This window comes from Sus scrofa, chromosome 6 (assembly GCF_054392235.1).
Source record: "Sus scrofa isolate SSC_HxYL_T2T_F1_AM1 chromosome 6, Sscrofa_HxYL_maternal_Yorkshire_Landrace_v2.0, whole genome shotgun sequence".
In the NCBI taxonomy this organism is placed as follows: Eukaryota; Metazoa; Chordata; class Mammalia; order Artiodactyla; family Suidae; genus Sus; species Sus scrofa.
The window spans coordinates 86038097-86065796 of NC_139388.1; the positions used below are offsets into that span (position 1 = coordinate 86038097).

Below are 27700 nucleotides of genomic sequence, written 5' to 3' on the forward strand. Positions count from 1 at the left end.
TGCACTTAACTGATGCCCAGAGGAATCCTCTACCTGACTTATCACCTTGACAGATGCCCCCTTCACAGGATTTCTCCGCTAGGGCTCCACCTCCACTTGAGCATCTCCCTGGGCATTAGGCTAAATGATGAAATAGGCAGTTTGTCCTCACAGCCCCCCAGACTTCTCCTTCGGTGATGCCTACTGTCTCAACCCTTTCTGGAAACTTCCAAGGAAAGTTCAAGCCATCAAAATTTTACATAGCTACACCTGTGTTTTGCAAGCATAGAATCTCTGGGGTTGGGCCCCTAGAGCATGCATAAAACAAACAGAACTCCAGTAATTCTTTTTTTTTTTTTTTTTGCTTTTTAGGGCCGCACCCACAGCACATAGAGGTTCCCAGGCTAAGGGTCGTATCAGAGCTGCAGCCACTGGCCTACGCCAGAGCCTCAGCAATGAGGGATCCAAGCCGTGTCTGCAACCTATACCACAACTCATGGCAACGCCAGATCCTTAACCCACTGAGCAAGGCCATGGATGGAACCCACAACTTCATGGTTCCTGGTCGGATTCGTTAACCACTGCGCCACAACAGGAACTCCACTCCAGTAATTCTTATAAGGTGCACATTAAAGTTTGAGAACTGGGAGTTCCTGTTGTGGCTCAGTGGTAACAAACGCAAGTAGCAGCCATGAGGATGCAGATTTGACCCCTGGCCTTGCTCAGTGGGTTAAGGATCCAGCATTGCCATAAGCTGCAGTATAGGTCATGGATGCAACTCAGATCTGGCACTGCTGTGACTGATGTAGGCTAGCAGCTGCAGCTCCGACTTGACCCCTACCCTGGGAACTTCCATATGTTGTGGGTACGGCCCTAAAAAAATAGTAAATAATAAAATAAAATACAGATTTCTGAGCACCCCCTGCAGAAATCTGAATAGATTAGAGATAGGACCTGGAAATATGTACCTTTTTTTTTTTTACAGGCCTCCCCCAGTGAGTTTGATGAGCAACCTGGTTTGGGAATGCGTAGTGGACTGGGAAAACAATGTATGAGCTCAGATTCAGGTTCAAATCCTGGCTCCACCATTCTTTAGCTTGTTCTTTTTTCTTTTTCTCTTTTGTCTTTTTAGGGCTATACCCTCAGCATATGGAGGTTCCCAGGCTAGGGGTCAAATCGAAGTTGTAGCTCCTGCCGGCTTACACCAAAGCTACAGCAATGTGGGATCCAAGTCGCATCTGCAACCTACACCACAGCTCATGGCAGTGATGGATTCTTAACCCACTGAGCGAGGCCAGGGATTGAACCCAAGTCTTCAAGGATACTAGTCAGATTCTTAACCTGCTGAGCTGTGATGGGAACTCCTTTATAGAATTCTTTCAACCTTAAAGATCATAGTATCAATGCCACTTTATTCCAAAGCAAAGAAAAATGCTATTGTAGCTAGTAAAACACTGATATGGAAACTGAATAAAGTTTGCACCAGAAAAATTACAGACCAATCTTACTATGAATAGTTATATGTCTATCCTAAATATTAGCAGATTCTAACAGTATATTAAAGAAACCAGGTCTAAATGGGGTTCATATAGGACTGGCAGGATAATCAAACTATTAGGATAGAATAGGGAAGGAGTTCTCAACTGGAGGTGATTTAGCCCCCAATAAGACAAGCAGCAAAAAATTTTAAACATTCCACAATGCAAAGGACAATCCCCACAGCAAAGAATCATCTGGCCCAAAATGTCAATAGCGCCAGGGTTGAAGAACTGTGGACTTGGTTATGGTGCAGTAACAACTCTCAAATCTCAGTGGCTCAAAACAGTGAGGTTTGTTTCTTACTTGCACTATAGGTCCACTGAGCTCTGCTTTATGTCACCCTCCCTCAGGGACCCAGGCTGAGGGAGGCCTTCTCAGGTTTTCAAGGCAAGTAAAGAGTCCTGCACTGGGCCCTAAGCTATGTCCAGAGGTGACACCCATCGTTCCCATCATCTTTCATTGGCTGCCCCTAAATTCAAGGAGCTATGGAAGTATAATCCATCTGTGCACCCTCAGGCAGAGAACTGGAAACACTGGCTACCTCCAAAGGCAGTCACAGTAGCCTGGACTCGGGAATCCACAAGCCCACCCAGCTTTGAATCCCACACTTCCGAGCTTCAGCAGGTCACTTAACCTCTCTGTGACTCAATGTCTTTCCTCCAAGAATGAGGAAAATACACCAACCTTGCAGAGCTATTATATCATGATTTAATAAGTTTAAATATGTAAAGTGCTTATAATAGGAGTTCCTGTCATGGCTCAGTGGTTAACAAACCTGACTAGGAACCATGAAGTTTCTTGGGTTTGATCCCTGGCCTTGCTCAGTGGGTTAAGCATCTGGCGTTGCCGTGAGCTATGGTGTGGGTCGCAGACAAGGCTTGGATCCCGAGTTGCTGTGGCTCTGGTGTAGGCTTGGCAGCCACAGCTTCGATTCGACCCCTAGTCTGGGAACCTCCATATGCTGCAGGTGTAGCCCTAGAAAAGACCAAAAAAAAAAAAAAAAAAAAGACACACACACACACACACACACAAAGTGCTTACAATAGTGCCTGGCACATAAAAAGAGCTCAAGATATGGCAGCCAGGATGTTGATGATGAATTAGGAGATGTATACAACAGGGAATGGGCATTTAGTAAAGGATTATTGTTATAACTGAAGCTCTAAGGAAAATGATTTGTCCAAGGTAACGTGGCTGGTATGTGCAGCATGTGGTTAAGAGCCTGAGCTCTGGGGCCTCAGCTCGGCACCAGAGTAAGTACTTAATAAATGCTAATTAATATTTGGAGGAGATTCAAACTGGTTAAGAGCACAGCCTCTGGAGGTCCACTGCCTGGATTCAAATCCTAGTTCCACCACTAACCAGCTGTGTGTCCTTGAGCAAGTTACTTAGCCTCTCTGGGCCCCAGTTTTCTCATCTATAAGAATAAAGATAATAATAGGACACCTCTAATTATGAAGACTAAAAAATAACATAAGGAGTTCCTGTCGTGGCTCAGTGGTTAACGAAACCGACTAGAAACCATGAGTTTGAGGGTTTCAATCCCTGGCATCACTCAGTGGGTTAAGGATCTGGTGTTGCTGTGAGCTGTGGTGTAGGTCACAGATGTGGCTTGGATCCCACGTTGCTGTGGCTCTGGCATAGGCCAGAGGCTACAGCTCTGATCCGACCCCTAGCCTGGGAACCTCCATACGCCGCAGGTGCGGCCCTAGAAAAGACAAAATAATAATAATAAGTAAAGCCCTTGGGACAACGGGCATTATTAGTGCCATTATTAGCACATTATTAGTGCCATATAATTGTTAACTATTATTATTAGATACTCTCATTTTGCCACTGTGCCATGACGGGAACTTCCTAAAAGATGTTTTCATTTTCAGGGGTCACTTAACATGTGCGGTACTGTGGCAGCCACTTCTAAGGGGACCTCTAAGGAGTTCTACCCGCAGTATTCACACCTTTATGTTATTCCCTCTCATACTGAGAATGGCTAACCGACGGGATCACGGAATCTTGCAGAATTGACAGTTTGTGATTTTTTGTTGTTGTTGTCTTTTTGTCATTTTAGGGCCACACCCACGGCATATGGAGGTTCCCAGGCTAGGGGTCTAATTGGAGCTATAGCTGCCGGCCTACGCCAGAGCCACAGCAACATGGGATCCGAGCCGTGTCTGCAGCCTACACCACAGCTCATGGCAATGCTGGATCCTTAACCCACTGAGCGAGCCAAGGATCAAACCTGAAAACTTGTGGCTCCTGGTCGGATTCGTTTCCACTGCGCCACGATGGGAACGCCACAATTTGTGATTTCTAAGGCTGGGTCATATAAGATATCATGGTTTCTACTTTGCACTCTCTTGGATCTCTTGTACTGGTGAAAGCCACCACGTCCTAAGGATACTCAAGCAGTCCTCTGGAGAGGGCAATATGGTGAGGAACTGAGGCCTCGTGCCAACAGCCTGCACCAACCTGCCAGTCATGCAAGTGCACTGTCTTGGAAGAGGATCCTTCAGCCCCAGTCAAGCCTTCAGAAGACCCGAGAGCCAAGACAGAAACCCCCAGCAAAGCCATTCCCAAATTCCTGGCTTGCAGAAATTGTGAGATAAATGTTTTTTGTTTGTTTGTTTTTGTCTTTTTAGGGCCAAACTTGTAGCATATGGAGGTTCCTAGGCTAGGGGTCCAATCAGAGGTGTAGCCACCGGCCTATGCCATAGCCACAGCAACACTAGATCTGAGCCACATCTGCCACCTATACCACAGCTCACGGCAACGCCAGATCCTTAACCCAGTGAGCGAAGCCAGGGGTCAAACCTATGTCCTCATGGATACTAGTCAGATTCGTTTCCACTGAGCCACGATGGGAACTCCCGTGAAATAAATATTAATTGTTTTAAGCCATTACCTTTGGGAATAATTTGTTACACAACAAAAGACAACTAATACAGGTATATTGGGGGCAGGGGAGAGGGGAGCCACATTATTTTTGTCATTCTTCCAATTAAAAGGTGAAGTCCATCTCTCCACCCTTGAATTTGGATTTGGCCTAGGAAACTCGTTTTGGCTGATGGGACAGTAACAAACATTACAGAAGCGAGGGTTAACAAGTGGTCCTCCCTTGGGTGCTCCTGGAACTCAGCAACTGCTACAATGTGTCTGAGCTCAGGTAGCCTGCTGGAGACTCCCGGCCATCACCTCGGCTGCCGGCCATATCAACTAGACGTGTGAATGAGGCCATTCCAAACTGATCAGCCCAGCCAACTTGCCCAGAATAGAACTGCCCAGGTGCTCTACAGAACCATGAGAAATAGCAAACGCTGATGTTTAAAGCTTTAACATTTTGGGGGTAATTTGTTACACAGTATAAACTACTTGATACAACACATTTATTTCATGTATACCTTTTTGTTTCAGGAAACCACAGGCTGTGCTCAAAGCCTAGTTACTTCCTTATCTTATCTGGTCTTGGGCAAGTTAACTCACCTCTTGCAGCTTCACTTTTCCTCATTTTCAGATGGGAGATCACATGGGATAACACTCCCTATCTTTTAAAGATCATGTGACCAGTACTTGAGATGAACCACATGAACTTACAGAATGTGCTTAGCACCATGTCTGGCACTCTGTACTTACTTTTAAAACAGTGAAGAGGCCCATGATGCAAATGACAAGAAAGAAGCCAAAAGTGAGTAGAAGGGCTTGGGTGTGGCCTGGATTAGTCTTGCAGTGGGACATGGTCTTTCCAGAGCAAGACTGCTGAGTGTACCATTCAATTAAATACATATTTACCATGCATGTACCTCCAGCCAGGCCCCTTGCCTGAAACTGTGAGGTGAAAGCAGGAGTTTGTCATGGCAGTGAGCTATTTGAATCAGAACCAAACTTGCCTACTTCACAAGGAACTGCACTAGGACATCAAAATATTTCTGAATGGGAAGTTCCCGTTGTGGCTCAGTGGTTAACAAACCTGACTAGGAACCATGAGGTTGTGGGTTCGATCCATGGCCTTGCTCAGTGGGTTAAGGATCCGGTGTTGCCGTGAGCTGTGGTGTAGGTTGCAGATGTGGCTCGGATCCAGCGTTGCTGTGGCTCTAGTGTAGGCCAGCGAGTATAGCTCCTATTCGACCCCTAGCCTGGGAACCTCCATATGCCACGGAAGCGGCCCTAGAAAAGGCAAAAAGACAAAAAAAAAAAAAAAAAATTCTGAATGGAACAGAGGGATATTTTGATTTACAGTTCTAGCCTGGTCTGGAGACTCCAGAGCCAGAAGGGAAGGGCAGGGGACATCCAGAGTATCCCATAACTCTCTCTCCAGCCTGTCTTTGCCCGTCTCCACCAAGGAGTAAGGACAAAATCTTTGGCTTTCCTTTTTTTGGGGGCTTTCCATTCTTCTGCCCTCAACCTACAAGACAAAACAAGAAAAAAAAAAAATCTTAAATTGCACCTGAATACACAAACCCAAAGCTGAAACAAAAGTTCCAAAAATTGAGACTTAAAATGTGATACATTCTGAACTTTTTACTCAGTTTTTTAGTGCTGGTGACAATCCTCTAAATGAACTTTGACTTATTAATAGGAAAAAAAAAAAAAAAGACTTATGAATGGGTCACAGCCAGCTGTTTCAAAAAACTGCTCGGGGAGTTCCCGTCATGGCTCAGTGGTTAACGGATCCCACTAGGAACCATGAGGTTGCAGGTTTGATCCTCTGGCATAGGCTGGCAGCTACAGCTCCGATTGGACCCCCTAGCCTGGGAACCTCCATATGCTTCGGGTACGGCCCTAAAAAGGCAAAAAGACAAAAAACAAAAAACTGCTCTGAAATATCACATAGGGAGGGGACTTAAAATTCATCTAGTCCAATTATTTTATTTACAGGGAGTAAACTCAGTTTACTCTCAGGGAAGCTAAATCACTTGCCCAAGGCCTCACAGCTAGTAAGTGGAAGTGCCTGAATTTGAATCAAGATGTATCATAATTACTGACTTCTTACCATGTGTCAGCTAATGTGCTGAATTCTTTTTTTAAAAAATTATTTATTTATTTATTTTTTGCCATTTATTGGGCTGCTCTCACAATATACGGAGTTCCCAGGCTAGGGGTCCAATCGGAGCTGTAGCCACCGGACTATGCCAGAGCCATAGCAACGCGGGATCGGAGCTGCGACTGCAACCTACACCACAGCTCAGGGCAATGCCGCATCGTTAACCCACTGAGCAAGGCCAGGGATCGAACCCACAACCTCATGGTTCTTGGTCGGATTCGTTAACCATTGTGCCACGACGGGAACTCCTAATTTTTGTCTTTTTAGGGCTGCACCTGCAGTATGTGGAAGTTCCCAGGCTAGGGGTTGAATCCCACTTGCAGCTCTCAGTCTAGGCCACAGCCACAGCAACGCCAGATCCAAGGCGCGTCTGCGACCTACACCACAGATCACAACACCGGATCCTTAACCCACTGAGCGAGGCCAGGGATCTAACCGAAGTCCTCACGGATACTAGTGCGGTTCATTACCGCCGAGCCATGACGGGGGCTCCCTATTGTGCTGAATTCTTGAAGTGCATTATTTCATTTAATACTCATTGCGATCCTATGAAAAAGATATTACCAGCCCCACTTTACAGAGGAGGACGAAGTCTCAGGGGAACATGAGTTACTGGGGCGTCACACAGTCAGTAACAGACCCAGGACTTGCCTCCAGATTCGGCTGTCCTTAAAGCCCTTGGTGTCGACCGCTAAGCCCACTGTGAAGATAGTGGCTATGACAGTGGGTTTGTGAGCTCTAAGGCCTAAGCGCGCACGAGTGAGGCCGTGATAATGTGCTCCCTGCTCCTCAGGGCCTTATCACTGCGCCACCAGCTCCCCCAAAAACGGTGGTGGTAAACAAAGAGGGAACAGACTTTAGTCTAAAGGGGAGGGGGATTCGAAACCCAGCCCCAACATTTTCTCGGAACACCATTTAATCTCTCTGCCCTTTAGTTTCCACATCTGGCAAAAAACCTGGGAAGGCAACAACATCCGTCTCCAAGGCTGAAAGAGTCAACATTAATCAGCTCCCTGGCTCCTGAAACCGCTGGGTCAAAAGTAACCCCCCTCCGAGCCCCGCCCTGTGCTCCTCAAGCGCATGCGTCGCACAGGGGCGCCTTTTACGACGCGGCGGCCGCTGCGCGCTTGGCGGCCGGAGCGAAACGAGCGAAGCGCGGGTGGCCGCTGCGGCAGGGCCGAAGGGACGCGCGGGCGGCGGCGGCGTCGCCATGTCGCACGGCCACAGCCACGGCGGGAGCGGCTGCCGCTGTGCCGCCGAACGGGAGGAGCCACCCGAGCAGCGCGGCCTGGCCTACGGCCTGTACCTGCGCATCGACCTGGAGCGGCTGCAGTGCCTCAACGAGAGCCGTGAAGGCAGCGGTCGCGGCGTCTTCAAGCCCTGGGAGGAGCGGACCGACCGCTCCAAGGTGGGCCTTCCCGAGCCTGGGCGGGCGGGCGAGGCGGGGACCCGAGCGGGGCCTCAGGCCGCCCGTCTGCTGTCAACCTTGTTCCTAAAGTTAAAAATAACCACAGCCCGATTGGCAAGCGCTTTCCCATGCCCGTCTCCTGCCAGCCCTTTGAGAGGCGACAGAGGCGAGTCTCCCCATTTTGCAGGTTAAGGGAACTGAGGCCCAGAGACAGAAAGGGGCACTTTGCTTTACACATCCAACATTCAGTCCAGGGCTTCGGGAGGTCGTGGGGGAGGATGGCCATCAGGGCGTCTTCCTTACCGCTTGACCACTAGTCCAGTTGCAGCCTGATCACTTATCACCAGATGAAGACCAAAGACCGGCCTGGGGAGATAAAGCGCGATATCTATCTCGAGCGTTCACCATTGCGGGGTCACAGAGCCATTCGAAAGCTGTGGATCGTAGATCTTTGCAGACAATTGCAGGGGGCTGATCGGCCCTGAATGTTAATAAGTGCTGGATAATCGAGGGAGGTTGACTATTTGCATTGCACTTCAGCTGTAAAACAGGGTGGAACATGTCTAAAATTGTAGGCTCTCAGCAAATATTTGTTGCTTTCTCCTACCCCCTCCCCATTCCCTCCAGTTTGTTGAAAGTGATGCAGATGAAGAGCTTCTGTTTAATATTCCGTAAGTATCTCCTTGGTGTTTGCCTCAGGCTGAATAGGCTATACTCAGGATTCATTCATTGGTGGTGTCAGGAGCACACATCTGTTTCTAGAAATGGGGTAAATTACCGTGGTGGGTGTGAGGAGAAAAGCATCATTGCTTTCTTGGTGCAGACTGAGAAAAGATGTTCTTAAACGATAACTGAGAAGTCAAGGTAAATTTCTTAGAACCACAGAATGCCAGAGGCAGGTGGGATCTTAGAAATTATCTAGTACAAGTCTGACACAAGCATGAACTGAAGGCCAGAAAGGGGAAGGGTCTTGCACAGGATCACACAGCTCAGCAGAGATTCCAACCCAGGTTGACAACTCTCTTTTTTGCCTTCTGGCAGATTCACAGGCAATGTCAAGCTCAAAGGCATCATTATAATGGGAGAAGATGATGACTCACACCCCTCTGAGATGAGACTGTAAGTGGCAAGGGTTTAGGCCCTCAAGAAGCTCCTGTCTCTTTTTCTCTTTCCTCTGGTAGCACTTTATTCCAGAATAATGATTTTTTCTTCTATACTGCGTTAAATATCCCCCCCTAAAAGATGTCTTCTGTTTGTACAGATTATGCTTATCTTTTCCTGAATTAATGACATTTTTAGATTAAGCATCTTTAGGGCCAACAGCTTGTCTCTCTTCAAAGCCTTGCTATGGCATCATTCATTCAGAGAGCATCCTATAAATGCCAACTGTTGATGACTATGCAGTTTTCTTAATAACACATCTGCAGATCTCAAATGACCTTTATGGATTCTACTCTTGGGGTTAGCTTCAAATTTTTCCTTTGCTTTTTCAGACACTTATAATCTTTCTGTGTGTTTTGTTGAGCTGGAATCACCCCATCTGAGTTTGCATGGCTTTAGTTAGCAAAGTTCTCTCTGCCTCTTGTAAAACTGAACCTGTTGACCTCAGAGCTCATACTTCCTCTTTAACAACTTCCAGTGGATCCTTTCTAAGAGGGAGGAAGAGTGCCTGTTGCGGTGCAGTGGGTTAAGGATCTGACTCCAGTGGCTTGGGTCACTATGGAGGTGTGGGTTCCATCCCAGGCTGGGTGCCATGGGTTAAGGATCTGGTGTTACCACAGCTGTGACGAAGGTTTCAACTGTGGCTCGGATTCAGTCCCTGGTCTGGGAGCTTCCATGTTCCCTGGGCGCAGCCAAAAAAATAAAGAAGTAGCAGTTAAGTATCTGGCATTGTCATTGCTGTGATGTGGGTTGGATCCCTGGCCCTGGAACTTCCACATGCCTCAGGTGCAGCAAAAAAAAAAAAAAAAAAAAAAAGCAGGGGTGGCAGTGGGGGGACCAGTTCCTGAGTGCTGGAGAAACAAGTATCAGAAGAACTTTACATAAAAAGTTCTTTTGAGGTGTTCCCGTTGTGTCTCAGTGGTAACGAATCCGACTAGTATCCATGAGGATGTGCCTGGCCTCATTCACTGGGTTTAGGATCCTGGGCTGCTGTGAGCTGTGCTGTAGGTCGCAATGCTTCTTGGATCCCATGTTGTGGCTCTGGCGTAGGCCAGCAGCTACAGCTCTGATTCAACCCCTAGCCTGGGAACTTCCATATACTGTGGGTGTGACCCTAAATAGCAAAAAGGAAAAAAAAAAGTTCTTTTGAAAAATTAATCAATTTAAATGAAAAATTTAAGAAATGGATACCATTTTTGAATGTTAGAAATATGATTTTGAAGGCAAATCCACACATTTAGTCATTTTAAGGAAACAAAACATGTTTGAGGTGAAGCTTTTTGAGATCCACTTACTTGGGAGATGGATTGGATTAGCTGGAGAGGACTAAACATCCATGTTGCGTTATGATTAAGAATGGGCTCCGGGAGTTCCCGTCGTGGCGCAGTGGTTAAAGAATCCAACTAGGAACCATGAGGTTGCAGGTTCAGTCCCTGCCCTTGCTCAGTGGGTTAACGATCCGGCGTTGCCGTGAGCTGTGGTGTAGGTTGCAGACGCAGCTCGGATCCCGCGTTGCTGTGGCTCTGGTGTAGGCCGGTGGCTACAGCTCCGATTCGACCCCTAGCCTGGGAACCTCCATATGCCGCGGGAGCGGCCCAAGAAATAGCAAAAAGACAAAAAAAAAAAAAAGAATGGGCTCCGGAATAAACTGCTTGAGTTCAATTCTGGCTACCCCTTGTTAGCCACATGACTTTGGGCATTACTTCTCTATATCTCAATTTTTTCATATGTAAAATGTTTTTTTTTTTTTTTTTTTGTCTTTTTGCTATTTCTTTGGGCCGCTCCCGCGGCATATGGAGGTTCCCAGGCTAGGGGTCGAATCGGAGCTGTAGTCCCCGGCCTACACCAGAGCCACAGCAACGCAGGATCCGAGCCGCGTCTGCAACCTACACTACAGCTCACGGCAACGCCGGATCGTTAACCCACTGAGCAAGGGCAGGGACCGAACCCGCAACTTCATGGTTCCTAGTCGGATTTGTTAACCGCTGCGCCACGACGGGAACTCCTAAAATGTTAATTATAGTCTGAATCTCTTAAGATTATGGACAGAAATGAGGTATAACATGTAAAAAGCTGAGGATAAGTCTGGAACAGAGTAAATACCCGGTTTGGGAAAAGCAGGTGCAAATACTTACATAGCCCTCAGTTCTAAGCACTTTCATGTACTACACTTTACCGAATCTAAGATGTCATTGATTGTAAAATGCACCATTTTATGTACATTGCTAAAGAATGCCTCTTCAACTATGACATATCATCAGCACATTCAGAAAAATTAAATTGAGATTTAAATCAGTGAAATTTGAAGACTGGGATGTTAGATGATATTAAAGAATTATTGTTAATTGCTAATTATAAGATGGTACCACAGGTTTTTCTTAAATCCTTACTTGATTAGCAGATACAAACTATTATATAAAAAACATAAAAAGGTCTACTGTATAGCATAGGGAACTGTATTCAGTATCCTGTAATGGACCGCCCCGTCTGCAACCTCAGCTCACAGCAGCCCCGGATCCTTAACCCACTTAGTGAGGCCAGGGATCGAACTTGCATCCTCATGGAAACTAGTCCGATTCATTTCTGCTGAGCCCCGACGGGACCTCCTCTCTCTACTTTTGCATGTGTTTGAAATACTCTGTAACAAAATTTTTACCAAATCTGTCTCTTAGAGTTGATTCTATTTAATGTCCACATCAACTGTATGGGATATGCACTGTTGCTATCCCCATTTCACAGATGAGAAACTAAGAGACAGGTTAAATCACTTGCCTAGGATTACACAACTAGCAAGTGACAGAGCCAGGCTTTAAACCTAGGAAGTCTAGCTCCAGAGACACTGCTTTTTACCACAGTGCTACACTGCCTCCCATAATGCTGCTTGTAACTGTTCACTATTTTTATTATTCTGTGCATGATTCTTAGAAACACTTTGTTTTTGTTGTTGTTGTTGTTGCTATTTCTTGGGCCGCTCCCACGGCATATGGAGGTTCCCAGGCTAGGGGTCTAATCAGAGCCGTAGCCACTGGCCTACGCCAGAGCCACAGCAACGCGGGATCCGAGCCCCGTCTGCAACCTACACCACAGCTCACGGCAATGCCGGATCGTTAACCCACTGAGCAAGGGCAGGGACCGAACCCGCAACCTCATGGTTCCCAGTCGGATTCGTTAACCACTGCGCCACAACGGGAACTCCTTTTTGTTTTGTTTTTTTTTTTTTCTTAGAAACACTTTGAAGCAAACTTTTGCTTTCTTAAATTACATGAATTTTGCTAGGCCCCTCTCATGTGTTGTGTTAATAAAACACTGTAGAGATTGGGGGTGTGTGTGGCTCAGTCCTTTAGAATTTGTGTTATAGAAGAGACTGCTGTGTCTTGCAATTTTTTTCTTCACTAGCAGTTTTTTATTTGACTTTCCAAAGCCCATCGTGAATTTGCGGTCTTCTGTGCTCTTTTCAAAATGGCAATCCCCAAATTGTATTTTTTTAAGAATTGTAAGATGACTCGGTATGTAGGGTAATTTTGAACACAAAAAAATGCTTGAGCGTTGGGTTACCTGATCTTATCTCTTAACTGTGTTTAATATGTTTCTGCCAAAGTATTTTTCCCCCATGAGTAAGCTGTTTGTTTAACATCCTCAGCTTAGTCTGAATGTGCAGAGTTGCTTATTTTCTCCATGCACTTGCTGCATGTGACCTAATTTGAGCTACCTCTTTGTGTATTGCTTCTCATGTGATCTTAACCCACTCAAAGATGCCATTGGATTATGTTGCAGTTCTCAGCTCTTTTCTTGCTAGATTAAAGATATCTGCGTATAAATGCCAGTAAAATGCCATTTCCAAAATTTGATCTCCTTTTGATAGAACTGAAAGCAGTTGAGTCTAGGAAATTTTGAGAAACTGCAAGATATGATAATGCATGTTTCTTGATTTTTCTTCTCTTTCCTTTCTCAGGTACAAGAACATTCCACAGATGTCCTTTGATGATACAGATAGGGAGCCAGATCAGACCTTTAGTCTGAACCGGGATCTTACAGGAGAATTAGAGTATGCTACAAAGTAAGCACTGGGCCTCTCTTCCGCTCTCTGGGTTCGAGAATAGCAGGCGTTCCCTCATTTGCAATGAGCATCTGTGCATTAGTGCTTGCTGGGCTTACAAATTGTTTTGGGCTCGTTTCATGTGTTCTCTCAGTGTCAGAAACAAAACAGTGGAGGAGGCGTGATCCTAGGCTTGGTCAAATTTTGGCAGAAGTTTAGTGCAAGCCACAGACTTGTTAACCTGTAAGCAATTGGCAGATCTGGGAGTTCCTTGGTGGCTTTGGAGTTAAGGACCCAGCCTTGTCACTACTGTTGTACTGATTCAATCCCTGGCCCAGGAACTTCCACATGCCGTGGGCCTGGCCAGAAAAATTTGGCAGATCTGAATGAGCTCCTGGGATGGTCTTAGGAAAGATGTTTTCAGAATTCCTCTCTGCAAAGTGGGCTTATAGCAGGCCGAGTTACATGTGACCACCTTATCTCTTCATTAGTTCTCCATTCCCTACTGAGTTTGTTTTCACATCCCTGCCTGGTCACACGGCATTTCTCCTTCCTGTTCCTTGAGGGCAGGGGTAATGTTGATTCATTTTTTTGTTCCTGTTATCTTGGGCAGGGTCTGGCAGATGTTCAGTAAATGTATTAATTGCTTGTCTAAAGGTGAAAAATGAGATGTAAGACCCCAAGATTGTTCTCTGACATTTGCCTGGGTTTTACCAAAAGGTGGAGTCTGAACTGTCATTTTTGACATCGTGGTGAGCTTCTCATTGAACTCTAATTGTTGTCTTCTCTCCCTACTCCTTTTATCCTCTAGAATTTCTCGTTTTTCAAATGTCTATCACCTTTCAATTCATATTTCAAAAAACTTTGGAGCCGATACCACAAAGGTCTTTTATATTGGCCTGAGAGGAGAATGGACTGAGGTAAGATGGGGTTGGAAATATTAGTGACTCCCTCCAGTATGTGTGCATATGTGTGTGTATATCTGCATGCTGTGGAAGTGGGAGCTTAAAGGAAAGGACAAAGCAGGTGAGACATTGACTGCTCCTAGTCCCTCTTAATTTTTCTTGGTTTCATCACTGTAAACTGTCTCATTTATTTAACAGGCCGTAGGAATTTTAAAGGAGTTGAAATAATACAATTATATCAATTCGGTTTTTTCACCTTAAAATTATTTCCTTCATTTAACATTGTTGATAACATTTCTTGTTCCAGGCACCAGAGAAAAGATGATAGACAAGGTAGACAAGGTCCTTTTCTCACGGTGCCTCCATTAGAATGGAGGAATGAATCTTCTAGGTTACGGGGTAAACCGTGGATGTGATCTTATCCAGATCTTATCAGGATGAAAAGTATCAGAACAGGGAAGAGATTAGATAATGACTTATAGAAATGAACCTGAATAACGACTACTCCATTGTGTGGTCTGGGAAATGGCCAGCTGACCCAGCCTCTCAATTTTCTTACAGCTTCGCCGACATGAAGTGACCATCTGCAATTATGAAGCATCGGCCAACCCAGCTGACCACAGGGTCCATCAGGTTACCCCACAGACACACTTTATTTCCTAAGGGCTGGCCAAGGCTCCTACAGAGGCGTTGTGTCAGTGAAGATATGTGACATCCTGTTGGGGAGGACAAAGAGAGATGGGGCTCCAGAGAGAGTTGGCAGCTACAGCCTCTGCCAAGCTTTGTGTTTGGAGCTTGCTGCAGAAACCTGGCCTATGGAAGACACCACACCCCCGGAAAGGCTTGTGTGGGCGCTGAGGGACAATCGTGGTTCTCTAGGGGCCTGCAGAAATTGGGTCTTGGGCTGGTCAGCGTCTGGTAGTCATGGATAATGCCTGCCTTTCCAGTTAATGTGGCCATGGGATTCCAAGTATCTTGTTGCTTTGTGGCAGGATTTTTGTGTGACTTTTTTTTTTCTTAAAGTGGAGACTATTCCTGGGCTGCATAAACTTTCTGAAGCCTCAGCATTGTGTTTGTATTAACCATCAGGAGGGTTTCCAACTAGAAATACTTGTCCCTGCTTGCTCCTTCTCCCTGTCATCTTTCAACATTCTTGTCAAGTTGCCCAGCTTGGAGTTGTCTGTCATTCAGTAGTGTCCCATGGTTATAGCTAGAAGAGCAGGAATCACCTGATGATGCTTAATAGCTTGAGGAGAAGGTCTTTTTTCCTACTGCCCAGGTAAGCAGTCTGAGGCGAGCAAGGGCATCATTTCTGTGTTTGTGGGTATGCTGGTCCGGGTGAGATTGGGACTTAGGTAAGATTCTCCTTGGATATCCTTAATGTTTATTAGCTTCTCACTAGTATTGTAAGCCCAGTGGCAGAATTTGGAAATCTCAGTTCTTCTGTTCATGGCTTTTTATTCACTGTGATTAATAAGCTTCCTAATAAATCCTTGCCAGACTTAATGTTTGTATATCCTTTTAAGTTCTTGGTAGTACTTATGAAAACTTTACTGGGAGCTGTATGGAACTTTGAAATTTGTTGTTGTTTTATACTAGGTAGATCATAAGTGCCACAGTTGTATCAAGACTGGATCAGTTTCTCTAGGAAAGGTCAGGCTTAATTCTATATAGTAGGCTAGAAACACTCCTACACCCACCTACCTACATTTTGTAAAGAGGAAGGTGAGGTTAAAAACCTTGCATTTGGAGTTCCCGTCGTGGCGCAGTGGTTAACGAATCTGACTAGGAACCATGAGGTTGCGGGTTCCATCCCTGCACTTGCTCAGTGGGTTAACGATCTGGCGTTGCCGTGAGCTGTGGTGTAGGTTGCAGACACGGCTCGGATCCCGCGTTGCTGTGGCTCTGGCATAGGCTGGCGGCTACAGCTCCGATTGGACCCCTAGCCTGGGAATCTCCATATGCCGTGGGAGCGGCCCAAGAAATGGCAAAAAAAAAAAAAAAAAACGAAAAAACCTTGCATTCCATTTTTCATGCAAGGAAGTAACTTGTGGGGTGACATTTACAAAAATAAGGGAGAGCAGATTCTGGAACTCATCAGAAAAAATGGTGGTGAGGAAAATAAGTGAGCAGCACATATGTTCTAAAGGTAAACAAACCCAAGACACTGGATTTAAGTTTGAAAATTCAGTATAGCAATTGGAGAGAATATAAGTATCTAAAAGTAGAGGATTTGAAATGGTCAGTATTTTCTCCCTTGCAGGAAATAGATAGACTTGATAATGGGGATCAGTGAGGGAATTCCTCTGCAGGATTGGTCCACCCTGTTGTTAGCCTGTTTCTCTAGCCTATTCTGAGGAAGCCTGCCACCACCAAGCCATGTCAACCTCACAATTTCTGAAATGCTGCCTGAAACCAACTAGGATGCAAATGAATTTTATTTTTTTTGCTTTTTAGGGCCATGTCTGGGGCTTATGGAGGTTCCCAGGCTAGGGGTTGAATTGGAGCTACACCTGCTGGCCTGCACCACAGCCATAGCAATGCCAGATCCCACTGAGCGAGGCCAGGGATTGAACCTGCAACCTCATGGTTCCTAGTCAGATTCGTTTCTGCTGCGCCATGATGGGAACTCTGCAAATACAACTCTTGATGCACTAGGGGTCCTCACTCCTCCACCACAGCCTCTTTGTTTCAGTTGGGTCATTTGGAGATAAAAGAAGGGCTATGTTTTAATTTGGGGTAGGGGGAGAATAAAGTTAGAAATGTTAGCAAACTAGCCTTTCATTAGTTCCACTGATTAAAGCACTAATCACAGATAGCCTCTGGGACTGGGCCTCTGAATTTGATTTTTACTCCAAAGAATTGCTCAAAGTGCCACCCATGTCTCAGGTGATTGGGATGCAGGAGGAATTGTCTGTTCCTCCACAAGCTGACCCAGCAGGCATTCTGGGAGTGGGGGCAGCTGTGTTGTCTTCACACACTTATCCCATTTCTTCTGACATCCAATCCTGGGTGCTGGGCCTGCTATGGTCCTGTGGACACATTCTTCCTGTTCAGGCCTTTTTTAGGCTCTGTCTCTGACCTGCTGAGTACTTAAGACCAAACGCCTCTTAACCTGGGGAAAAGAGCTTTGTTGAACTTCCAAGTTTACTGTTTTCTTTCAGTTCAAAGAAAAACTAGTGTAGGTTATGCTGGGTGAATGAGTCCTAAACTGCTGACGGATGAGCATGACTCATTTCCTGTTTGTAGATGCCCACGGGCTCTTTCAGAGACAAGAGCCTTCAGCTCACTTTGCCTCCCCTTCCAGCCTTTATGTGGACCCTGAGCCCGGTTCCATTTTACCAGTGCAGCAAGCACCGAGTGACTCCTCGGTTACCAAGTGAAACCCTTTTTGTTAACTGGAGCTCACTGCCGGTGGTTATCTTGTGCGCTGTCTGCGTGGCATTGTTTGCGTAGGGCAGAGCTAAGACAACACTTTTGATTCCTGTCCAGTTTTCACAGACACTGCTGATGCCAGTGCTCTTTTTTCCCCCAGGGTCCTTTTTAGAGTCTTTACATCCTCACACTGATTTTATACTGTATAAAGCACTTCCACACAACCTCATTTGAGCCTAACAGCGAAACTGTGAAGGAGGAAAGGTGGTTATTATCACCGCTTTATAGCTCAGGAAACAGGTGCAGAGGCAGCATTACAGTGTAAACCTGAGATTGCTGTTTACTTCCCTTCTTTGAACCTCAGTTTCCTCATCTTTAAAATGAGACTGGAAGACTAGACAGTCTCTAAGGATCTTGTCAGGTGAGTGTATAACTCTACCCATGATCCTGGAATAGGGCATGAAAGCCAGTGGTGGATACCCATGACCGTAATGACGTGTGGCCCGTGGGGATGGGAAGGGGGGAGACTATGTTAGTGTGAGGAACGCCTCTCCTTCAGGATAGGTTTCCTCCAGGAGGTGCATGGGTGGTGGAAGCAAGTGGGAGTCACAGATACACTGCCCAGATTCTGCAGGTGACTCCGTGGCTTAATTACGGGGAGTGGCCCCATCGGACCCAACATGGCAGCTCCTATATGAAGAAACTCCGACACCCACTTCCGGGTTCCGTACTGCTGGCCAGGCTACTTCCGGCAGCGGGATGGCTGGGTTCCCGGGACTCGAACGGAAGTTCCGGCGGGGGCGGCCGAGGGGGAAGAGTGTGTGTCTGTGCGGGAGAAAGAGGAGAATCGCCGGAGAGGTCTCTAAACCCCCAGGGAGTGGAGGTACTCTGGTCCGGGGCCAGCAGGCGGAGGGAGGGCACTGGGGGGCATCGGCCCACCGCGAGGGTCTTGGCGAGTGGGGAGGGGCAACCGCAGTTGTGAGGGATGGGGGTGGGGAGTGCGGTGCGAAGAGATGCTGGCCAGTCTTGGGGACTCGGAGGGTAGAGAGGAGGAAGAAGGTGGGGTCCGGGTACAATGAGAGGATTTCAGGGTCGGAAGTGGAAGATCCCATTATGGGCGGGGGCTCTCCGGGGTCAAAGGTAGAACGCCCCTTTGTGGGCAGAAGCGGGTCCGGGGTCAGGATAGAAAAAATGTCACTATAGGGAGGAAGACTCTTGGTCAGAACAGAAGTTCCCATTGTGGGGAGTCAGAGACCCTGGATCAGGGTTGTAATTTTTACTGTGGGGAGGAAGACCCCAGGTCGGGGGCGGGAAGGCACCACTCGGAGAGGAGGGACCTGGAGTGAGAGGTGAAAGTCGCCTAGTGGGTAAGGAAGGAAATCTCAGTTCAGAGCGAAGGGTGCACTTCTGTGTGGACAGAGGGGCCCCGGGGTCAGAGAAGAGAGGCACTCGGGGACTGAGAAGGAAGGTGGAAGCCAGTTGGTGGGATAGGAGGGGAGGGCGCCCGGTAGGAAGGGCAGGCACTTAGGGGGAAGTAGCAGAAGCCTCCCGGGGAGTTTGGAGGATGCTGAGGATGGGGAGAAGTCAGCCAGCTTGACATTCTTTTGTGTGTTTGGGAGTCCCAGAGCTTGGCTGAGCTGGGGGGACCTCTTTGGAGTCAGTGGGCAGCAGCAGCAGGTAGCCTCCTTCAGGGGGTCATGGGGCACCATTTAGGGGGTAGGTGTTGGACCAGAGTTCATGTGCCTTCTAGGGACATGGGCATTCCCCAGGGGTTCTGAGAACGGTTGAGCCAGAAACTGCTGTGAAGGCTGATGGGGGCCGGATGGGAAGGAAGTTGGAGAAAATGTCTGAGGGGTTGCGGGTAGGGGCTGAAAGCATATTTCCCTGGCGTTTTTCTCCCCTTCATTTCCCAGTAGGGCTTGAAGTTGGGGAGGAGGGGGATGATTGGAGAGAAGGGAGAGGAGGCCTTACCCGCTGACAGGTGGGGAGAAGGCAGCAGGGATGCCCTGGCTCCGCCCCCCCCACCCCCGTGGCGGCCAAGCCCTGTCTCTGCCCATCTCCAGCAAGCTCAGGCTGTGGGATGGGCCAGAAGCAGAGCCTCTAGGGTGGCTACCTTTGCTTTTCAGCCCTGGGATGAAGGCAAACCTCCTGCCCCCTCTGGCCCTTCTTGCTTGTCTTTTCTTTGTGCCCAGGATAGCACCCAGGGTGCCATTGGGGGCTGATGGCCTGGATGGGCCCTGGGTTTGAGGCTCTGCTCCTGTGCCGGGATTCTCTCCCCGCCTGGTCTTGTTCTTGACCACTCCCCCAAATTTGCACAGGCCCCAGCGGTGGAGCCCTGCAGTGTATGTGTGGTAACACCATGTCTGTGCCCCTGCTCACCGATGCTGCCACTGTGTCTGGAGTTGAGCGGGAAACGGCTGCGGTAAGGATCCTCTCCTACCCACGTGGCCCCCAGGCCACCTGGGGAACTGGCTGGAGGGAGTGTGGGGAAGTGGAGATGGCAGTGATGAGAGGGGAGGAGCCTGAGGCCAGGAGGCCCGGAGTTCCTCACCCATCTGGCTAATCCCCCAGTTACCCCCCAGGCCCCTGGGGGTCAGAAGGGGATGGCTAAAATCTGGAGGATGGAGTGGTAGCAGGATGCTGACTGCCCTCTCTCCCATCTCTGATCCCCTTCCAGGTTATTTTTTTACATGGACTTGGAGACACAGGGTGAGAGAGCTGGCAAGGGGGTGTTGCTGGGTTGGGGGTAGGGAAGGGCCCGGTGGGCAGGCCTGGAGAGGCCGGCACCCTCCCTTTCTCCCTCTCCACAGAGGCGCCTCTTCTCCCTTCCCTCCTACAGGCACAGCTGGGCTGACGCCCTCTCCACCATCCGGCTTCCTCATGTCAAGTACATCTGTCCCCATGCGTGAGTGTCACCCCAGAAAGGGAGGGGCTGAGGATGGAGGGTGGTCCCGTGGCCCCAGGCCTGTTCTCTCCCGCCGGCCGCATCCTGGGGCCTGGGCCTGGAGCAGTGAGAAGTGCCATTCTCAGCCTTCATTTCTGTGGAGCCCTCAGGAATGGGGTCCAGCCCCCAGCCCAAGGCCTCCTAGACCTGAGACGCCTAGACCAGACCCCTTGTGCCCCTTCCCCAAGTACTCACCGACTGAACTGGAACCCCATCCCACGGAGCACTGGGCTCTGCCTCTCCATCACCACTGCTGATGCCCCAACCACAGCCTCCAGCCCCACGTGGCAGGTTGCCTGGCAACGCCTTAAACAGAGGCCGGGCCTGTTGGGAGGGTTCCCCAGGGCTGCCCTGCCCCCTCCCGGGCTCTCTGCAGCGGCTTCCTCATCTCTCCTGAGCACCACGGCCCTTCTTGCTGTCCCTCCTCAGGCCTCGGATCCCCGTGACACTCAACATGAAGATGGTGATGCCCTCCTGGTGAGTTTGGGGAGGAGGAAAAGGAGTGGAGGGAGTGGCCCAGGGCCAGCCCAGGTCTTCCAGTAGCTGCAAACGCCTCTGCTCCCACAGGTTTGACCTGATGGGGCTGAGTCCAGATGCCCCAGAGGACGAGGCTGGCATCAAGAAGGCAGCAGAGAACAGTAAGGCCCCAGCCCCTCCTGGGCATCCTCCCTCTTCCCCTCTGCCCCCAGGAAAGTGCTGGGCAGTACCTCTGTCTGGCTTCCTTCGCTGGGCCCCTCCAGCAGCTTTCCCCCACCCAGTCATGCCCCCTCCCCACAGTCAAGGCCTTGATTGAGCACGAGATAAAGAATGGAATCCCTGCCAATCGGATTGTCCTGGGAGGCTTTTCACAGGTGAGCAGGAGAGAGAGGGGGCTGGCGGATGGGATCTGAGCTGTGCCCTCGTGACCCTCATTCTTTCTCTCCTCCAGGGTGGGGCCCTGTCCCTCTACACAGCCCTCACCTGCCCCCACCCTCTGGCTGGCATTGTGGCATTGAGCTGTTGGCTGCCTCTGCATCGGGCTTTCCCCCAGGTGGGTGTCTCCATGACCCTGCTCCTGCCCTCCATCTCCTTGTGGCAGGGGGATTGTGCTGAAGCACTGGCTCTGCCCACAGGCAGCCAACGGCAGTGCCAAGGACCTGGCCATCCTTCAGTGCCATGGGGAGCTGGACCCCATGGTTCCGGTACGGTTTGGGGCCCTGACAGCTGAGAAGCTCCGGTCTGTTGTCACACCCGCCAGGGTCCAGTTCAAGACTTACCCAGGTGTCATGCACAGCTCCTGTCCTCAGGTCAGTAGTGAGGGGTTACCACCCACTCCCACCTCCTCCCTTCCCCTCCCTCCAGCCAGAGCCTCTCACAGCCCCCCCTCACCCCCAGGAGATGGCAGCTGTGAAGGAGTTTCTTGAGAAGCTGCTGCCTCCTGTCTAACAAGAGTGGCTGGCCCCCGGCGCAGTCCCCCGGCCCACGGAGGACTCCGCACCCGAGGCACCATCTTGGATCTGAGCCGGTCGAGCCCCTCTCACCCTCCTGGACCCATCCTTTTCCCACAGGCCTCTGGGGCAGGCAGGCCAAGGGAGGCCCTCTTTCCAGGCTTCGGCCACCTGGCTGGCTGCCTCTGGGGGTGGGCTGCTTTCTTACCTGTTTCCCCGGAGGTGGGGCCCCCCGGCAGCAGTATTGAAGGGGCTGTAAGCAGCGGGAGAAAGGGGCCCAGCCGCTGACCCACTCACTCAGGACCTCACTCACTAGCCCCGCTTTGGGCCCCCTCCTGTGACCTCAGGGTTTGGCCCATGGGGCCCTCCCAGGCCCCACCTCCCACCCCCTCCCCACAACTGATATTCTGCCCAGATAATCGTGTCTCCTTCCTCCACTCCAGCTGCTTCTCAATCATGAATGTGTCTGTGGCCCAGGCCCCCTTGCTGCTGTGCTCCCTGCCCCTGCGCAGGGGTGTTGCTGAGGGGGTGGAGGCCTTTGAGGGGCCTCCCCTCAGCCATTTATTGACTTGGGGGCTGGGCCCTGCCTCCCCATTACCCTCCCCCCAGGCCTGGAGCCTGCAGGGCTGGACTGAGGCTCAAGGTCGCCCGCAGCTGTCCCACCCCACGTCGCCCCCATGCTGGGGCCCGGGGAGAGGTGGGGAGGACTTGTGTCTTGTCTTCTGTCTCCATGTAGTTTTGGGTGTTTTTCTTGTTGTGTCCTGGATTCCGATATAAAATTAAAGAAATGGCTTCACCTCTCAGGCCTGGATGATTCTATCCCAGGGGCAGAGAGTGACCAGGTGGAGGAATCTGCTCCAGTGTCAGCAGGGGTTTTATTGTAAATACTTTGGAAAGCTCCTGCAGAGCGGTCTGAGTTAGCGCCTGGGAGGAAGGCGTTCTGTGTCTCAGGGTCCTGCTTCCCCCACTCGCTCTTGGGGGTCCTGTCCTCATGGGTTCCTGGACCCTGTGGAATAGAGACCCCTGATACCTGGTCAGTGGGGCCCTTGGCCTCTTGCCTGGTGGGCCAAGTGGGCCCAGCTGGGGTCTGAGGTAGGGGAGGCTCTGAGGCCCCAGGGTTCGTGCCGAAGGCTGGAGAGCAGGCATTTGTTTCTCTTCCTTTTCTGGCCCCAGAGGATCTCAGGCCTGTGCACCAAAGCCTGAAGGATTCTGCTTCTGCCAGCGCCATAGATCTTCACCTGGGAAGGGGCGAGGTCTGTGCTTAGGGCCCAGACTGGAATGCAGGGCCCTCACCACCTCGGGCAGCCCGGGTTAGGCAGGCCTGGGCCCCAGCAGCCCTTTCCTAACCCCTTTCTCTCTCCCAGGGGTCAGGCCAGCACCAGGGTCAGGGGTCAGGGCTAGCACTCACACATCCTGTCCAGCCCTAAGGCTGCTGTCCAGCCCAGCTCCTTGAGAGCCAGGCTGGGGTTGGCATAACAGGCAGCCACATCTCCTTCCCGCCGTGCCACCACCTTGTACGGGATCTGTAAGAAAAGCAGTGTTTGTAGCTGAGCTGAGCCAGCCCTAGCCTCACCCCCTGAGTGCTGACCAGGCTCTCAAAAGACGGAGGCACAGGGCAGGGTCTCGCTCTCAGGCACCAAGGCTGAAGGCAGGCTTGAGCAGGCAGGGCAGTGCTGGGATGCCCACTAGATAGGTCAGTGGGAGGGGCTGGGGTGGGACAGGGTGGGCTGCCAGCCTACCTTCTTCCCGGAGGCCTTCTCCATGGCCCGGACCATCTGGAGCACCGAATAGCCCGTGCCCGTGCCCAGGTTGTAGATCTGCCCAGGGGAGGAGAGCAGGGGTTGTGGTGGGGCTGCACCTCCTACCTCTCTGGGACCCACTGGTTGAGGATTCCATCTCCCGCCCTCCCTCGCTTCTCCCTTCTCTCCCTACCCGGCAGCCACACTGCTCCTTCAGCTTCCGCAAGGCTGCGATGTGGCCCTTGGCTAGATCCACGACATGGATATAATCCCGGACGCCTGTGAGGAGGAGGCGGTTGGGTGCAAAGGTTCAGCACAGTCTCCGCCCCGCTTCCATCTCCCACGCCTGGCTCCTCCTGGTCCCGGGCTCACCTGTGCCATCCTCCGTGTCATAGTCATTGCCAAAGACATTCAGTGCCTCTCGTCGCCCGATCGCCACCTGGGGTGAAGGTCAGGTTAGCTCTTCCCAGGCCCTAGGCACCAGCTGGGCCCCTCAGCCCTAGGGCCACCGCCCTTCCTCTCCCTTCTTTACCTGGGAGACATAGGGCATGAGGTTATTGGGAATGCCCTGGGGATCCTCACCGATGCAGCCTGAGGCATGGGCGCCTATGGGGTTGAAGTATCGCAGCAGCACTGCATTCCAGGCCTGTGGGATGCAGGTCAGATGATGGGGGGAGAGCGGTGCAGGCTGCCCATCCGAGCTGAACCCAGAATCTGCGCCCACCCCCGCCCTGCCCCTGTCAGTCCTCTGTCCCTAGAAAAGAGCAGGGGATTGGGCCCTTCCGCCCCAAATACTGTGACCTTGTGCAAGTCACTGCTGCTTCCTGAGCCCCAGCTTCCTGTCCTCGGGCTGATGGGGGCTGTGAGGGGCCCAGGAGTGGAGTCAAGGCTGAAGCAGAGGGGGCCTCACCTTGTCGGCCTGGCACAGGTCCCGGATCATTTCCTCAATGAAGAACTTGGACTTGCCGTAGGGGTTGGTACAGCCACCTGTCGGGTGGGCCTCGTCCAGGGGCAGGTACTGGGGGTTCCCGTACACAGTGGCCGAGCTGCTGAACACCAGGTTCTTCACCCCATGGGCCTTCATGATCTGCCCGAGGCGGAGAGGCGTCAGTGGCCTCTGCCTCACATGTTATCCTGCCCCCCTTATGCCTCACGGGTGAGGCTGAGGTGCCGACACTCCCATTTCCAGAAGGGGAGACTGAGGCCAAGAAGTAAAAACGTGTCCAAGATGACACAGCTTAGGCCCTGCCTGACTCTACCCCCCAGGGGCCTTACCCACTGTGGCACTGTCTGCTTGGCTAGGGGCCCTCCCAGGGTCTGTGTCCTTGTCCCACGTCTCACCTCCAGAAGCTGAATGGTTCCTGTCAGGTTAACCCTGTAATAATCCAGAGGCTTCTGCACCGACTCGCCCACAGCTTTGAGCCCGGCAAAGTGGATGACTGCCACGAAGTGGTACTGCAGGGTTGCAAAGCTCAGGTCAGGGGCTGCTTATAGGCCCGGCCCTGGGCAGCGCCCACGGCCTGCCAAGCACTTACCTTCTTAAAGAGACGCTGTAGGGCTGCCTGATCTAAGATGTCCATCTCCTCAAACTCCACAGAGCGGCCTGTCAGCTCCTGAACCCGCCGCAAGCTCTCCGGCATGGAGCTCCCTCCTGGTTGGGCACATGGGTCCTGGGTTGCCAAGAGGCTGGCCATACATTTAGCCCTTGGAGGTGAAGGTACCTCGTGGGGTTTTCCTTCCATCCTCTCTGGGAGCCCCAGCACCCCTCCCTCCCAGGCTGCTCACCACGAATGGCGTTATGGAAATTATCGATGACCACGGGCGAATAGCCTGCTTCCAGCAGCTCCAGCACAGTGTGACTGCCAATGTAGCCAGCCCCACCTGTTACCAGCACTTTCTCTGCCATCGTGCCTGGTGCAGGACAGAGACTACCCGCTCAGCGTCTTCTTCCAGTGAGAGTCTGGGGTTGGAGGGAGGCAGTGGTGTGTCCTAGGTAATAGGGTGGGTCCAGAGTCAGCCCTGGGCCAAGTCTGGATACCATCACTTTCTGGCCTTAGGCCTTAGAGACCAGTTCTCTCTTGGCCATGGTTTCCATTTCTATGAGATGGAGTTTATAAATGTACAGATATCTCGTGGTAGTGTGAGAGTTAGATGATTTTAAAAACCTGCCACATGGTGCAGGTGGGGAGGTTGATGCACAGGCGCCCTAATTCCTAATCTTAATTTGACCAGGGCTGGGAAGATAGAACCTGAGGCTCCACACTGCCTTCCCCAAGGTGTGTGGAGACCAGACAGTTCTGGACAGAAGGAAACAAGGCAGCAGCATTGGGACTCCAAGAACTCAGGAGGGGGATCTGTCTGTACAGACTCAGACCTTTCCAGTCCCTCTACCATCCCTAGGTATAAACTGGCTCCTTGGTTCAGTGACTAAAACGTCATGCTGTAAGTAGCTCCTGACTCTCTCCCACCGTCAACTGGGAGGAAGCAGGAAATACAGCAGTTGGCCTCAGGGTGAAGTCCTTGAGGCCAGTTCTGGGGGCTGTAGCCCTGCAGTCCTAGAGTGGGCCCCACCCCAGGTCAGCCAGGCTGGTTCAGCCTCTGCCCATGCCACTCTCGGCTTGAGGCTAAGGATACCGTCCAACTCTAGGCGGCACTGAGCGGGATGGTGTAGACGTGGCGTTCGCCCCAGATTCCACTGCCAGGTGTGCACCACCGCCCTGAACAAACTCTGCGGGCAGAGACGGTGGAGGAGGGGTGAAAGCCCAGACACTGAGGCCTTTCATCCGGGACAGGCTGGCCCGCAGCCGCCTTCCTCCAAGTTGCCTCAATCCTCTTCTGGGTTCACCCAGCTCCGACCCACTTTGCTGAACGCCCACTGAGTGCCAGGCTCTGTACTGGGCACTTTTGCATTATTTTCCTGAATTCTCCCAATATCCTGATGAGGCAAGTGTTATTAGTGGCACTTTACAGAGACGGATACTAAAGTCAGAGAGGTGAAGTAATTTGCCTTAAGTCACACAGCTACCAACGCCGGCCCGGCCAGGATCTGGAACGCCAGGCTCAAAGCCCCGCCCCTCGCCCCCCGCCCTCACTGTTTCCCGCTGGACTCTGCTCCCAACTCTGAAGCTGCCCGCGCCCACACACCCCCCCCCGCCCCGAGCTCCAAGCTCTACGCGGGGCCCAGGAAAGTGGTGGCAGAGGGGCCCTCGGAGGCAGGAAGGCTGGCGAGGCTGGCTTCCCTCCGACCAGCGGAGTGACCTCGGTCAGCTGTCGCCTCCTCAGTTTTCCCAGTCCGCAAAATGGAGGGGAGGGGTCGCAGGGCCGTGAGCGCTCGAGTGCAAGGAGCCTTGGCCTGGGATTCTGGTGGTGGCTCCGAGAGGGGACAAACTAGGTGCCCTCCGGCCGGGAATGAATGAACCCAGGCCTCCCTAGCCAAGGCAGCAGGAACTGGGACCAGCAGAGGCGGGCCTGCCCTGGCGGGGCTCTACCCAGAACGCGGTCTCTCTCTCTCGCTCGCTCCCCGCGGACCACCCGGCCCCTCGCAAACGCGCCCGGGTCCCCCATTCCCTTCCCGAACCTGCTCGGCTCCACGCGCCCCGCACTGCCTCCAACAGCGCCGCCTCCGGCGCCCGGCTCAAGGGTCCCTTTAAGAGTCGAAGGCCCCGCCTGGCCCCGCCCCCTCCCCGCCCCCAGGAAACGTGTCTGTCGGGAGACTGCAGTACGGGACGCCGCGAGGACCTACGGCGCTGCCGCTTCCAGACGCCTGCGCGGCGCCTCCCGCAGAGGGCGGCCCTGAGCCGTGCCGGAGCGGTGGGCAGAGGCAAGGCGCAGCTGGGACTTAAGATCTAGTGCCCGAGCCGCGGAGGTCCGCTTCCTGGCCGAGGCCCCAGGCCTCCGCGCCAAACACCGGCGCTGGTCCCAGCCCCTGAGAGCAGGCGCTGCGCCCCCGGAGATGGGGCTCGTTGGGGGCGCCCGGCACCTGTCCCCGCGGTAGGAGCCACAGCCGAGGCTGGGGCCGAAGACTGCTGCTCCACGCTCGCCCGCAGGTTTTCCACCCTTTTTATATCTTACAAACCTTTTCTTCACAGTAAGCCTGGCATGAAATAAGACGGCTGCCTGGAGGAGAGGCAGTCGTTCTGGAAAGTCTAG

At 51.4% G+C, this 27700-nt stretch overlaps 3 protein-coding genes across 5 annotated transcripts; 2 read left to right on the forward strand and 1 right to left on the reverse strand.

The window, feature by feature from the left end:
* The first annotated feature begins 7681 nt into the window (after window positions 1-7681).
* Window positions 7682-15572, forward strand: PITHD1 (PITH domain containing 1). 2 transcript variants are annotated; one of them, XM_003356196.4, is made up of 6 exons: window positions 7682-7964; window positions 8592-8635; window positions 9006-9083; window positions 13078-13182; window positions 13973-14081; window positions 14628-15572. In XM_003356196.4, exons 1-6 carry the CDS (start codon window positions 7767-7769, stop codon window positions 14727-14729), a joined length of 636 nt encoding a protein of 211 aa, XP_003356244.1. In that variant the 5' UTR covers window positions 7682-7766; the 3' UTR covers window positions 14730-15572. The 2 variants fall into 2 exon arrangements, with proteins under 2 accessions (XP_003356244.1, XP_084819504.1); XM_084963378.1 differs by lacking the exon at window positions 8592-8635 and having other exon boundaries at window positions 9014-9083.
* A 2625-nt stretch (window positions 15573-18197) lies between these two features.
* Window positions 18198-22615, forward strand: LYPLA2 (lysophospholipase 2). 2 transcript variants are annotated; one of them, XM_003356203.5, is made up of 10 exons: window positions 18198-18324; window positions 19760-19863; window positions 20119-20150; window positions 20281-20346; window positions 20815-20862; window positions 20953-21023; window positions 21163-21236; window positions 21314-21415; window positions 21498-21671; window positions 21760-22615. In XM_003356203.5, the coding sequence occupies exons 1-10, from the start codon at window positions 18201-18203 to the stop codon at window positions 21808-21810; spliced, it is 846 nt and encodes a 281-aa protein (XP_003356251.2). In that variant the 5' UTR covers window positions 18198-18200; the 3' UTR covers window positions 21811-22615. The 2 variants fall into 2 exon arrangements, with proteins under 2 accessions (XP_003356251.2, XP_084819501.1); XM_084963375.1 differs by lacking the exon at window positions 20119-20150 and having other exon boundaries at window positions 18227-18324.
* Window positions 22616-22668: 53 nt separating this feature from the next.
* On the reverse strand, window positions 22669-27199 carry GALE (UDP-galactose-4-epimerase). Its single transcript, XM_003356202.5, has 11 exons — window positions 27129-27199; window positions 25337-25540; window positions 25087-25202; window positions 24893-25006; window positions 24462-24638; window positions 24084-24197; window positions 23924-23990; window positions 23745-23830; window positions 23552-23629; window positions 23221-23335; window positions 22669-23050 (listed from the first exon to the last, which is right to left on the reverse strand). The coding sequence occupies exons 2-11, from the start codon at window positions 25455-25457 to the stop codon at window positions 22992-22994; spliced, it is 1047 nt and encodes a 348-aa protein (XP_003356250.1). The 5' UTR covers window positions 25458-25540; window positions 27129-27199; the 3' UTR covers window positions 22669-22991.
* Between the last annotated feature and the right edge of the window lie 501 nt (window positions 27200-27700).